At 26.8% G+C, this 14,362-nt stretch overlaps 2 protein-coding genes across 3 annotated transcripts in view; both read right to left on the reverse strand.

The window, feature by feature from the left end:
• Positions 1-9,673, reverse strand: part of LOC100197954 (protein transport protein Sec31A) — a 102,849-nt gene extending 93,176 nt beyond the window's left edge. For both annotated transcript variants that reach the window (XM_065813433.1, XM_065813432.1), the window contains exons 1-3: positions 9,567-9,673; positions 9,288-9,437; positions 1,846-1,935 (exon numbers count right to left, since the gene is read on the reverse strand). In XM_065813433.1, coding sequence (XP_065669505.1) covers positions 1,846-1,935; positions 9,288-9,400 — 203 coding nt within the window. In that variant the 5' untranslated portion in view covers positions 9,401-9,437; positions 9,567-9,673. The remainder of the gene's footprint in view (positions 1-1,845; positions 1,936-9,287; positions 9,438-9,566) is intronic.
• Positions 9,674-10,124: 451 nt separating this feature from the next.
• Positions 10,125-13,862, reverse strand: LOC136088151 (uncharacterized). The gene is made up of 3 exons (XM_065811812.1): positions 13,500-13,862; positions 13,382-13,445; positions 10,125-10,321 (listed from the first exon to the last, which is right to left on the reverse strand). Exons 1-3 carry the CDS (start codon positions 13,860-13,862, stop codon positions 10,125-10,127), a joined length of 624 nt encoding a protein of 207 aa, XP_065667884.1.
• Between the last annotated feature and the right edge of the window lie 500 nt (positions 13,863-14,362).

Consider the following 14,362-nt stretch of genomic DNA (forward strand, 5'->3'; position numbering starts at 1 on the left):
GTATTTGATAGAACATTCACTGACAGCAACTTAGACTACTGAATGAGACAAAATAAAAAATCTACAGTGTCTTTGAATATAATTTGATAAAGCTGGTATTTAAGTAAAAGTAAGAAAATGATAAACATATAGTAGTAATTTTAACAGAAATATTTTTATCATGGATTAAAAAAAATTCTATAAAAACTGAAAATATATTTCAACTATTATAAAACTTTGCTTACAAAAATTTATTTAAAACATTAGTTACTACAATTTATTTTAAAATTTATTATTCACTACAATTCATTTATAAGTTTATTATTTACTTTAAATTATTTTAAAATTTATACTTTACTACATTTATTTCGCCTTGCTTTTTCCCCCACATTTCAAGCCTTTGGAATTCTCTCCCATCTCTTTATGTTTTCTTGAATTATACAATTTTTCAAGTCTTTTGTCAACCATTTTCTTGGTCTATAACTCTTTTTTTTTCTAGTAACTCCCAACTTAATCCCAACACATTACAATACAATGATATTATATTGTAATACCAGAGATGTAATTAAAACATTATTTATTTTTATTGTATTGCTGCGATGAAAAACAGTTACAATAACTATTGTATTGTTTTTGTTCTAACAATACATCGAAATCCTAAAACTTTTGTATTAAATTTCTGTGATGTAAAACAATTACAATAACTATTGTAATGTTTTGATAAAAAAGTTACAATAAATATTGTGGTGTATTGTATTACTATTTAAAAGTCCTATAGCTATTGTACTTTAAAGTATTTAGATTCATTTTCACATGCATTTATTATTTTTTGGGTACTAGAAAGTTCAGAGGGCAACCATTTACATATAATTTATTTATTTTGAGTTCAATATAAATGTTTAAAGAATAATTTATTTAGAATTAACATTATTAATATTCATTCAAAGTTATACAAATACATAATTTATTATATATTTGTAATTAGATAATAATTTACTATGTGAAGTAAGACTTTTGATTTTTTTAAAATTTTGTCTAAACTGATACACCGAATGATGACATCTAAACTAATTGATTAACTCCGTAAAGCGTGTGAAAATAGTTTATTTTTATTATTATAAATAACCATTAATGAGTAATAAATTACAACATGGAATCAGGGAACCATTGACCTGGGTAATTATATTATATAGTCTAAACATGTGAACTTTTATTTTGCAACAATTTTTTTACATTTTCAGATTATTAGGGTACAAATAATATATGATTATTGATTCTATTTCTGGTCACATGACTAAGTTTTGACATTACAATTATTTTTTCATTACAATAACAACAAACCGTTATTTTAGTATAAAGATGAATTACAATATTTATTGTAATTGTAGTGGGTCATTACAATACTTGTTTTTTTTTCCAGATATTATTATTGTATTATGAAGATGAATTGCAATACAATATTAATTTTTATTGTAATACTGTATTACAATAATTGTAAATCACATTGTTAATGCTTCAAAATAAAATAGTAGAATACCAATAGTTATTCTATTATTTTATTTAGAAGCATTACTGTTTCTGTTATTGTTTTTATTACAATTACAATTGTCAGAACTCTTGATGAGAGTGAGTCAGAAAAATAAAATTAAAAATTTATTATTAACTACAATTTATTTAAAAATTTATTAATTACTACAATTTATTTTAAAATTTATTAATTACTACAATTTAATTTAAAATTTATTTTTTATTACATTTTATTTTGAATTTTATAATAAATTTTAATCTTAAAAACGTTAAAAAAATAAATTAAAAAAAAGGTAAATTAAAAAAAATTAAAATAGTTTAATTAAGTTTAAAAACTACCTTTGTTCTATGTCCAATGAACCCACCACTGGCATATCAAGCTCATTATTTTCAATATCCACATGATAAATTTCCAATGTTGCTGATGTGCTTAAAAGAAAAATATTTTTAATTATGTAATATATATTATCTAGTGAGTCATTTTATACTTATCTAGTTAAGGAAGAAAGAATGAACTTTAATTTCCTGAAGGCAACTTTTAAAATATACTTTTAAAATGGACATTTTTATTAATTTCTTCAAGAAACTGAACTATGATTTAAATACTGCTTTAAAAAAATTACAAAGTGTAGTTATACTTTGTAACATGGAGAACAATATAAGCTACATATGTTGCTTTCTTATGTAGTCTCATTCATTTTCAATAACTTACGAACACATACAAAACACACATATACTTGCAATATTTACCATAAATTAGTTAGCAGTAAACAACTGAGGTTTTTGAGTGTTAAAGTTCATAAACCACTGCAAGCTATCACAAGTTAGGGGCTTGCAGTGGTTTATGAACTTTAACAAGTTAGGGGCTTGCAGGGTTATTCCATATCAAATCACCTAAAGGCTCCCAGGGTACCACCTCAGGTTTGCTTTAAACTTTGACCACACACAGATCTTATGAAAAAAATACAATCCAGAAAATTTCAGCTTGATTGAGCAATTTGTTCAAAAGTTATGATTGAATTAAAAATGACTAAAATCCGAAAAATTTGTGTATCGGGAGCTTACAGCAGCTTTTTTCGATTTTTGACAAACCATAACTTTTTAAATAAAGATGGTGATCATTTGAAATTTTGTAGGGTAATAGTTTTTCACCCAAATAATCCATTATTGCAGTTGTTTTTGACTGATTTTTTACAGTTTTTGAGTTATTGTACCTTAAAGTTGCTAAATATTGCAACATTATAAATATTTTTTCGAACTTTAACGTGTTACAGTTTAATACTTACTTACAGAAAGTGGATTTTTTTGTTACCTTTGTGTACTTAGGGTCACTACTTGTTAGAATAATCAAAATTATGCATTAAAAATTAATTTAGCACATGCAGCAGCGTATTGAAAAATCACTTTTTTAAAAAATTATGATAAATTAAATTGACTTTGCTGGCATAGAAAATAGCGTAAACAGTTGAAATAAGTTATGAAACTTTTTAATGTTGAGGTTCTATATATAGACAATCACCAAAAAAAATTTAAAGACCTATACTCTATTTTATGACATGATTGTAGCTTTTTGAGAGTGATGATATTTTCAAAAGGAGAATGTTATTAGACTATAAGCTAGCCTTATTTCATAGTCTAATAATTAGTCATAGAGATGACAGTAGTATATTTTTTATTTATCTGTGAATGAATATATTCAGTTGTTTTTTTTAATGACATAATGTCTTAATTTGTACTAATAATAATGACCTAATCAATGTCATAATCAGTGTCTGATATTTGTTAGTTTTTTTGAGATTTAATATGTTTATGTCTTTTTTAAACTTTTTAAATTAGTAATAAAAATAAAAAAATAGCAAAAAATGACAGAGAAATGTTGTGTTGGGAAAGTTTTAAATGAAGATTGCGACAAAACGTATTATTGTAGAATGATTGGAAGAATAAAACTAAAAGATATTGAGAACGCAGATGTTAAAGTTTTAATTCAAAGAATTGCACAAACTTTTGAACTAAATGAGGAGATATGTTTTCACCATGAAAAAGCCTATATTTCTAGATATGAAGCACTTCAAAAATACTGCTGTGATCCGTTTAAAGTCCACAAGAAAAAAATTATTAAGGGGTTGTGTAAAGTCGATATTTTAACAGCCAACTTAAGATCAAACCTGGTCAAAAACTTTGCACTAACTGTTTGAATGAATTCAAACTTGAACAAATTACAGGAAAATTTAGTCAAGAAGATGAAGACAAAGATGTTGATGATGAGGAGTTTAGTTCTTCAGACCTAAATAAGACAGTTTTAAATGAGTGCTTCTTTACTGGAAATATCTCCTCTAAAAAATGTAAGTAAACGTGAAAAATTAGAATATGGAAAGCAAAAAGTTAAAAAACTGGAAACAAGTATGACAAAACTAGTAGCATCAGCATTGGACCCAAAAAAAAATCTGAGTAAAAGCAAAAGTGCATTAACTGTAATGATTTAGACAAACTGATAGATGCAATAAAAAATAAAATGAAAATAAGTTTAAAGGAAGATAAAGTTAAGCTACAAACACTAACTCCTGATAGTTGGTCAGTTGAAAAAAATTGCAAAACATTTTCAGTTTTAGAACAACTTGTTATAAAAGCTCCAAAGTTGAAAAATGAAAAAGAAATACTTGTTAAACCTGAGGCTAAAATAGGGCAACCTTTGGAAGATATTGTTAAATAAAAATTCATTGAAAATATGAATCTGAAGAGTTCACAAGACAATATCCAGGAAAAAAAGACCTTTATCTTGAGTTTAAGAAGTTATAGCCTAAACACAAAGTTGGATTCAGCAAGTTCTGTGAACTAAGGCTGAAGTGGTGCATCACAGTTAACAGTAGTGGAAGTACATACACAGTTTGTGTATGTACTTACAAAATGGAAAGTTGATGTGTACTGCTTTACCTAAGGTCCATTTAATATATTACAAAGATTTAATGAAAGTATGTGTTTGTAATATAGAAACTGCATGTTTCATCTATGTTCCAACTGCCCTGGTAAAATAAATTTGAAGACTTACTGGGAAAATGTGTTTGAAAAGAATGATTTTGATTTTGATGATCAGATCACATATAAACAATGTGTGTCAACTGACCGAACTGCACTTATTACAGTCCAAACAAGCATTAGTGAATTTATTGAAACTCTAAGTGAAACTTTGTATGACCTTTGTCACCACCGCTTTATCAAAGAAGCACAGTCTTCCTACTTATCAGAGGCAAAACAAACATTAGAACAATATACCTGCATTATTCTGATGGATTTTGAAGAAAACTATAGTTTTCTTATACAAGATGCTATACAAGGGTTTTACTGGCAAGCCGATCAAGCTACCTTACACCCATTTGCTGTTTATTACAAAGATGAAAATGATCACCTTAAATGTGAATGCTATTGTTTAATTTCTGACCATCTTTGTTATGACCAATCAGCAGTCCATTGTTTTCTCACAAAGTTGCTCCCTATGAAACTAAGTCAAAATCAAAGTTGCTCCCTATGAAACTAAGTCAAAATCAAACTACCCACAGTGAACAAAGTTAAATACTTCAGTGATGGTGCTGCGTCACAGTATAAAAACTACATATGTCTAATAAACTTAATTTATCACATTGTAGATCACCAAATAAATGCTGAGCATCGCTTCTTTGCTACGCCACATGGCAAAAGTCCATGTGATGGAATAGGAGGTACTATAAAAAGAGAAGCAGCAAAAGCTAGTCTACGAGCAGCAATTACAAATCAGATTCTCACACCACAAGATCTGTTTACATGGGCTCAAAAAAACATCAAAGGTGTTAACATATTTTATCTTTCAAGTGATGGTATCAATAACCATGAAACAACTTTTAACCTTTAGAAACAATATGAAGGGATGCGCACAGTTCAGGGAACAAGAAGCTATCACTGTTTTGTACCAGGTGGAGAGAAATTGTTTTTACGAAGAATCTCTAGTGATACTGTCTATGATACTCATGTGTTAAATGATGTTAGTTTGATTAAAAAAAAATCCTTCAAATTTTCAACCTGGTAAATATATTGCATGCTTTAACGATGAAGAATGGTACATAGGGCTTGTGGTTAATATTTGTAATGAAAATCAAAACGTTAATGTGAAGTTTATGCAAAGAAACAAATTAAATATAAAATGGACGAAAAATGCACGATCAAGTCAGTGTTGGGTTCCATTTGACAAGATAATGTGTCAAATAAGTGTTCCATTGATTAAAAGTATAAGTGCTCGTGACTATATTCTTGCTAGTAATGACTATGACAGTATTATGAGTTATATAAATCAGAGATAAGCTAATTAATTTCATGTATACATACTTTTTCTTTTAACTGATTATCTTACTCTTTTACAGTATAGTTTGTATAAATTTTGAGGTATAAATTTTGTATGTGGTAGTGACCCTAAGTACACAAAGGTAACAAAAAAATCCACTTTCTGTAAGTAAGTATTAAACTGTAACACGTTAAAGTTCGAAAAACTTTAAGGTACAATAACTCAAAAACTGTAAAAAATCAGTCAAAAACAACTGCAATAATGGATTATTTGGGTGAAAAACTATTACCCTACAAAATTTCAAATGATCACCATCTTTATTTAAAAAGTTATGGTTTGTCAAAAATCGAAAAAAGCTGTTGTAAGCTCCCGATACACAAATTTTTCGGATTTTGGTCATTTTTAATTCAATCATAACTTTTGAACAAATTGGTCAATCAAGCTGAAATTTTCTGGATTGTATTTTTTTCATAAGATCTCTGTGTTGTCAAAGTTTAAAGCAAATCTGAGATGGTACCCTGGGGAACTTTCAAAAAACTAGGTGATTTGATATTGAATAACCCTGCAGAAAGATATTTTTACGAGATTTCTCATGGATCATCTCAGATTTTATTGAAACTTTTTTACATATATATGAGAAAAGCATATCTTAAAACTTTCTAATATGGTTCTTAAAAAAAAAAACACTATTTAATATGTGAGCTGTTTTGCATAAAACTTACTGCTACAAGCAAAAGTTTTTTCATTGTTTTTTACAACTAATAACTTTTGAAAAAATTGGTTTTATAATTTAATTTTATTGAGAAGCATAAAAAATTTACTTTTTGAGAATGAAGATTGAAGACATTGTTGTAATCCTTTGAACAAACACACAAAAAAAGTGAAAAGTGAATTTTAATATTAAAAGTAATACCTCGGTACCTGGTAATAAACTTGAAATAATGTTTAGTGATTATTATCTTTTATAGTAATTAGCCAGAGATTTTGGTATAATTCCTAGTAAAAAAATCTGCACTAGTTGCAGGAAAAAATTGCATAGAAAACATCATGATACAAAAAAAATGAGCCCCAAAAGACATTTATGTTGACAGCCTTACATTAAAAGAAGATTTAATTTAAGAATTGCAAGTTTTGGATGCTCACCTATGGTATTTTAAACATGTATGTATATATATTATATATATACATACTTTTTTTTTTCTTACATATATATACAAAGTTTATAAATCATAAACTTGTTTATATTATATATATATATATATATATATATATATATATATATATATATATATATATATATATATATATATATATATACATATATATATATATATATATATGTATATGTATATGTATATGTATATGTATATGTATATATATATATATATATATATATATATATATATATATATATATATATATATATATATATATATATATATATATATATATATATATATATACAGGCTTGGCCAGGATGGTGTACGATTTCATGTCATAATATGACCATACCAACCCTATTTGAAAAACAAATTAAAATTAGTTTAGCTAAAACTAAAACAACAAAAATAAAATTAAAATTAACTAAAATAAATAATAAACTATAACAATAAGATTATCTAAATTACATTTGAAATAAATAACTTTGAATTGTTTATCTTTACTAATGTTTTTATAATATAATATTATGCGGAACCATTTTTAAATAAAGTTACAACTTACATCTAACAATTGTTTAATAAACACGCGCATTTAAAAGTTTAAAAAAGATTCTTAACGATTCTTCGCACAAAAGAAAAAATAATTAAATTGTTTATTTAAAAAGTTGATATATTTTTTATTTAAAAACATTTATAATAAAAAATAAATACTTATATAAATATAAAAAAATATATGCTATTCATTAATGTTTTTATAAAAAATCATTAGCAGTGATTTGCTCCTTTATTTAAATGCGTTTCAATAATATAAAAATATAAGTAAAGTTATTTAATTTAAACAGCTTTCAAAAAATGTTTTTTTTTTTCTTCTCAACAAAAACTTTAATGATTATTATATAAAGTTGTCAGGGGGTTCAGTACAATCATTGACTGACAAATAGCCTGACTCGCAGCGGAGTGCTGCTACATCGACTGAGGGTTTGGGATGGGGCAGCATCCCAAACCCTCAGTTTTTTCTTTCATTATTCTTTATTTTTTCTTCATTTTCTGAAAATGCCGTATGCTACAAAGATAAGCAAAACTAGTTGAAGTTGGCAATAATTTGCCGACCTCAATCTTTTTGAGGTCGGCATCAGGCCAGCAAAAATTATTTGATACAAAGGTCTAAGCATAAAACATAGAAACCCTAAATCTGAGGGTTGATATATATACATATATATATATATATATATATATATATATATATATATATATATATATATATATATATATATATATATATATATATATATATATATATATATATATAAGTATACACACACATTATTACATACATAATGCAAGCTTTAAAAAAAAACAAAGATTTAGACAATAATATAAATCAAATTAGGTCAAAATTTGACAAAATCTCACTCCAGACAGCTGGGCAATAGGTAATACTTGACAATACTTTTTTATAAAGATCTGTAATATAACAAGATACACAATATTTGGTACCCTAAATAATGATATTACATTAATGATTGGTAATTGGCAAGACACATCATACTTAGTAGTAATAGAAAAGTACTCCACAAGAAAATCATTGAACAATATGGTAACAGACTAATGGTAGAACACTTGGCACGCAATCAAATGGTTCGAGCTTTTAATCTATCCTATGCTTCTGGAAGTACCATGTTCAACATATTTTTAGCGCAGCGACAAAGGTTTAACAAGGTTTGTGTTTTGGTGTTTAGGGTTGTGAGAACTGCAAATAAAAATTATTTTAAAAAAATGAGTAGCAAGAACTCAAATTTTCAAGTTCAAGTATTTTCTGGTAATTATATTTAAATTAAATTTGATTTCAGAAGGATTTAAATGTTAAATAGTAGGCATTTTAATCTAGTTCAAGTACTTTCTGGTAATTATATTTAAATTAAATTTCATTTCAGAAGGATTTAAATGTTATTACATCTACTTGAAATATGAGAAATACTTATATGTATAGTTTTGTTTATGACTACTATAAAAAATAATATCTATATACATATAAATAATTTTTGTATTTATTATACAAATACTGTTAAAGATATTTTTTAATAATCCATTATAACTTTTGGACAAAAATCATATTGGATTATTAAATAATACAATAAAAAATATACTGGATGGATATCCAGCATATTTTAAATTGAAAGACGGAGATTTAGACTAGTATGTAACTATACTTATAAAAGTAATATTAAAAAGATATATCTTTACAACAACTCAAAAAAAAAAACTAAACTAGTCATAATTACAAATATTAAAGTTTGGTGAATTATACATACTTAAATGTTGCATCTAATTGTTGAGCAGCAGTTCCAGCAACTAGATACACAGGGTATTGTTCTTTTGGGCTCCAGGCTACATTAGCTGTCCTATTTATTTGTTTGATGTTCATGTTTGAACGTTTTTTCCTTCAATAATACACTTACCAGCTAGATAAACATAAAAGTAAAATGATATATTGAATTAAAAAAGTAAAACATGTTTCTAATTTTAAAAGGTTACTACTCAAAAGTAATTAGTTTTAATCAGAGCCCCTAATAAAAAGATTGTTCTCTTACTGATAGATTTAACTTTATTATTTTAGTATTTACGTCGACGTGGCTGCAAAGTGCCATACTTTGTGATTCCGTCTGACGTCAGTACTGTTTTTTGTCGTACCGCGACTAAATAAGTTGCTGAGCAGAATTCAAGTCCTTATCCACCTCTTCCATCACTTTAGTCATTCAGAGATAAGCAGTTAATAAATTTGTAATAGTACTGCTGACATTTTTTATAACTGTTATTTTTAACTAACAATGTTTATCTGTATTTATGCATATTTTGCTATTAAAAAAAACTGCAAAATCATTGGCCAAATGCCAAAGTTAGAGTTAGGCTTGTTTTTTTTCTTGCTTTTCTTAATTTTATCAAACTTTCTAAGAAAATATTTCTTTTTTTATTTATAATATATTGCTAATACATACTATAAACTACACTAGATCATAAACTGTTATTAATTAGTACGTTTTTGTTTATTTAATTGTGTGCTTGTTTTTTCATAAACATTTTAAAAATAGTGAAATTTAATACCATTACGTATATTTTTCATTTTTTTGGTAAGTTTAAAACTTCTTTTGTTACTGACGGTTTCTATTAAGTTTATATTTTTCCGTTGTTGTTGTTGTTGTTGTTGTTGTTGTTGTTGTTGTTGTTGTTGTTGTTGTTGTTGCTGTTGTTGATGATGATGTTGTTGATGTTGTTGTTGTTATCAGTGGCGATGGAAGATCAAGAAAGTTGGGGGTGCTGAAACGAAAATTAAGGGGGGCTAAGGCAGCTAGAATCAGAATTTAAATGGAAAAAATGAAAATTTTTTGAGTGTTAGGAAAGCTATCGCCCCTTCCGTCCCCTAATCTTACGCCAGTGGTTGTTGTTGTTGTTGTTGATGATGTTGTTGTTGTTTCTGTTGTTTTTGAAATTGTACAAAAATGTTGCTCATGTTTTGTATACATCTGAACTACTTAAGCATCAACTATTGTACAGACGCTTTTTTGATTAAAATAGTATGCTAATGAAATGAAATGAAAAACATCTAATGATTTAAGTTTATTACTAAACTTGGAAATTAAAAAAAAAGATACTAAAAAATGAAAAAGCTATATACTATTAACCTAATCATCATCTGTGGTAGGTTACATTTAAATCATTCAAGTATTGCACCTCTTTCAGTTTGTATGCCACATTTAATATATATTATATTTGTATGTTACATAGGTATAATATAATTATAGATTAAATTTGTATGCCATAAGATTTCTGAAAAATAGCAGTACTTTTAAAACTTAGGCATCACACCACCTTCCGACATTTATTTAACAGGGCTTAAAGCACTAGACATCGTTTTAATTCATCAGTTGTAAGTACTAGTAAAGTATATGAGCTAAAAAATGATCAGATTCAGAACTTAATAATATTTATTAACATTTGGCTTACCTCAACAAGAAAGTAAAGATCTAAATAGTGACTACCAATTAACTAAAAACTTTTTAATTCAATTTGACTTAATACATTAAACAATAAAATTAAGCGTAATATTGTTAATTCTAGAATAAATATGAACCATTTATATAAAACTAATAAAATTGACACAAATTAATATCCCTTCAAAAATGATAACTGTGCTTAATTTAATGCTAGATCAATCAATAACAAATTACACTAGCTGCACAATCTGCTTCAAAAAAGCAATGTTGACATTGTTTTATAATAGAAACTTGGACAAATAAAAAAAACGTCAGACACCATACTGTTAAATGGCAATGTCTTTAAAGTATTTTGACATAACTGTAACGACAAAGGTGGTGGTGCACTCATACTTGTGCGCAATAGTATTCACTCAGTGCAAATTCTTCTCAAAGTCCCAGAGGAACTAAAAAAATGCAGAAGTTATATGTGTCACCTCCAAGGATCAAAAGATAAAAAAAATTCATGCATTTACCACCCACCATGTGCAGCCATTTTTGTTTTTTATAAACAAAACCTTATGTAAGATAATTAAGAGGTTAACGTCAACATGCAGTTCTACATGTATAGTAGCAAGCAACTTTAATCTGCCACTCATAAATTAGTTCATTCTAATTAGATTTTGGAGATTCTCACAATCTATTTGTAAAAAAATGCTCTGCCTATTTGTAAAAAAATGCCTTAAGCCAGCTTACAGCTGATAACACACGACATAATAACCTTTTAGATCTAATACTAACCAACAACTGTAAAAATGCGTTTAATGTGGAAACTATTGCTCCATTCACAAACACCTATGATCACTGTTTAATTCATTTCAAGTGTAAGTGATTCATTTCATTTTTAAGAAAGAAAACTCATCTTAAACCACAAACTATAGACCTAATTATTCAACGTGCATTATTTGTAAAGTTACTTACTACTTACAAGTTAATAAACTTATTTTTGTTCATCAATGCGGCTTTTTAAAGATCCACATGTGCACAGATGTTGAAAACCTTAAACTAGTGAACCATTTCTGCCAATAATAAAAATAGTTTTGATATTATATATATAAACTTTGAGAAAGCCTTTGATTCTGTAACTCATTCTATGTAACTGTTCAAACTGCATTTCTTTGTTATTAAGTACGAATTGCTAAACTGGATAACAAACTTTTTAACAAATTGTTCTCAATGTGTTTGTGTCGGTAATTCGTATTCAAACAAAATTTTTGTAAAGGGTGGAATTCCTTAAAAGACCAATTTTATGTTTAGTTTTTATAAACAATGTAACCTCGTGTATAAATGGTGATTGTGGCATCAAGATATTTGCAGATGACCGCAGTATTATCTGCAAACAGCTATCATCTGCAAAAAAAATCTCAATGCAGATTAAAATTGGAATTAGAAACATTTATTTCGTCATTTATAAACATTTTACAACGATCTTGTTGTACAATTTTTATCAATAAAATTTAAATTAAAAAAAAAAAATTAATAACGACAGGAGCAAGTAGAAGACAGAAGTCTTGTCATCAAGCCCCTATTGTAAGTATTGTAAGTAAAAATTAAATAAATACATACAGTAAGAAATATTACAAATTTTTTTTTTTTTTCATTTAAAAATACAAAAATATGTTTGTGTCTGTTAATTCAAGTAAATACTGTTTAACTATATTTTTAAAACAATTTATTGAAGTTATACTTTTCATATTTTCATTAAGAATTATGTTCCACGGACGAGGCTCTCTATATGAAATTGAGTAATCAGATGTTTTTAGATCTATGGATAGAGCACCTCGTTAAGTATTTATGATTTATTTTTAGAAATCGCTTATTAAAGTATTTTGGAAGCATGTCATTTTGTTGTTTAAACATGAATAACAAGTCTAGGAACATGTTTAACTCATAGACATTAAGAGCTTTTATTTCCCGGAGTAACGGCTTGGAGTGGGCGTTTCTATGCATATTACATATAATTCTACTGGCTTGTTTTTGCTTAATATATATATTTTTTAATGCTGTACGGCAAGTACTTGCCCAAGTAATATTACAATAGCTTATGTAGCTATGGATAAAAGAGTAATATAAATCTATTAAACATTTTTTACTTAGTAGGTGTTTTGTTTTATGCATAATGCCTATAATTTTAGAAATTTTGTTTTCAACTAGCGTAATATGATTTTTCCAATTGAGATGTTTATCAAATATTATTCCTAAAATTTTAAGTGATGAAACTCTGTTTACTATATTGTTATTTTTTATTCGCTGAGGAAGTTGCAGAGGCAAGTCATCGGATTTAGATTGATGATGAAATAAAATATACTTAGTTTTACTGATATTCAAAGAGAATTTGTTTGATTTAAATCAGTCATTTAGGTTTTTCAGCTCACGATTTACTGTAAAGAAAATTGATTTTATATTGGAATGGGTATAAAAAAGATTAGTGTCATCAGCCTAAAAAACAAAATTAAGCATGTTTGAAGATAGGTAAATATCATTTACGTAAACCAGAAATAGTAAGGGTTCAAGAATAGAGCCTTGAGGAACTCCGCAGCTTATTGTTTCTAATTTTGTACACGTTGAATCATAAGATATTCCTTGTTTTCTATTGTTAAGATAACTTTGCAGCCATTTTAAGTTGCTATTTATTACTCTATGTGTTTCTAGTTTGTACAAGAGAATTTTATTATCAACAGTGTCAAAGGCTTTTGACAAGTCAATGAACAAGCCAAGAGTATAACTTTTTTTAGCAAACCCATCCAAAATCTGGCTGGCTAAATCAGTTATAGCATCCGCCGATGTCATATTATTTATTCTCTCACCTTTTTGAACTCTTTTATTTAGAATTGGTGTCAATTGATCTCGAAGCATATTTAATACTGTATTGTTTATATCTTTTCCTACTTGTTGAATAGTATTATTCAAAATAGCAAAACCTTTAAGCAAAATTCACGATTTGACATTCTTGACGGAGTATTAGGTGTTTTGGTAGCATTTCCCAAAACTAATGGACTAGATACTGTTGAAGAATAAAATAAATTTTCAATGTTGTTGATTTTGACAGCTTGAAACACGGCATCGATGGAAGTTTTTTTAAAAGAAATTTGTAAACGATCGAGTGGAAATGTACCAGTATTTTTGCAACCACTTCGATATGTCAGGCTTTGAAAGTGATTTTTAGTCAAATAACTTTCAACTATTCGCTTCAATTCGCCGCTTACTGTTTTAATGTGGTTTACCATGAAATAATTTTTTTTTCTCAAATTGAACTTTTTATTCTAAAATATTAAATAAAATAGTTTCAATAAAGAATTTTAATTACTAGTTATAAAAAAAAATTTGAAATTTTGAAATCTTCTGTAAAAAACATC

Source organism: Hydra vulgaris, chromosome 12, assembly GCF_038396675.1.
Source record: "Hydra vulgaris chromosome 12, alternate assembly HydraT2T_AEP".
Lineage (NCBI taxonomy): Eukaryota > Metazoa > Cnidaria > Hydrozoa > Anthoathecata > Hydridae > Hydra > Hydra vulgaris.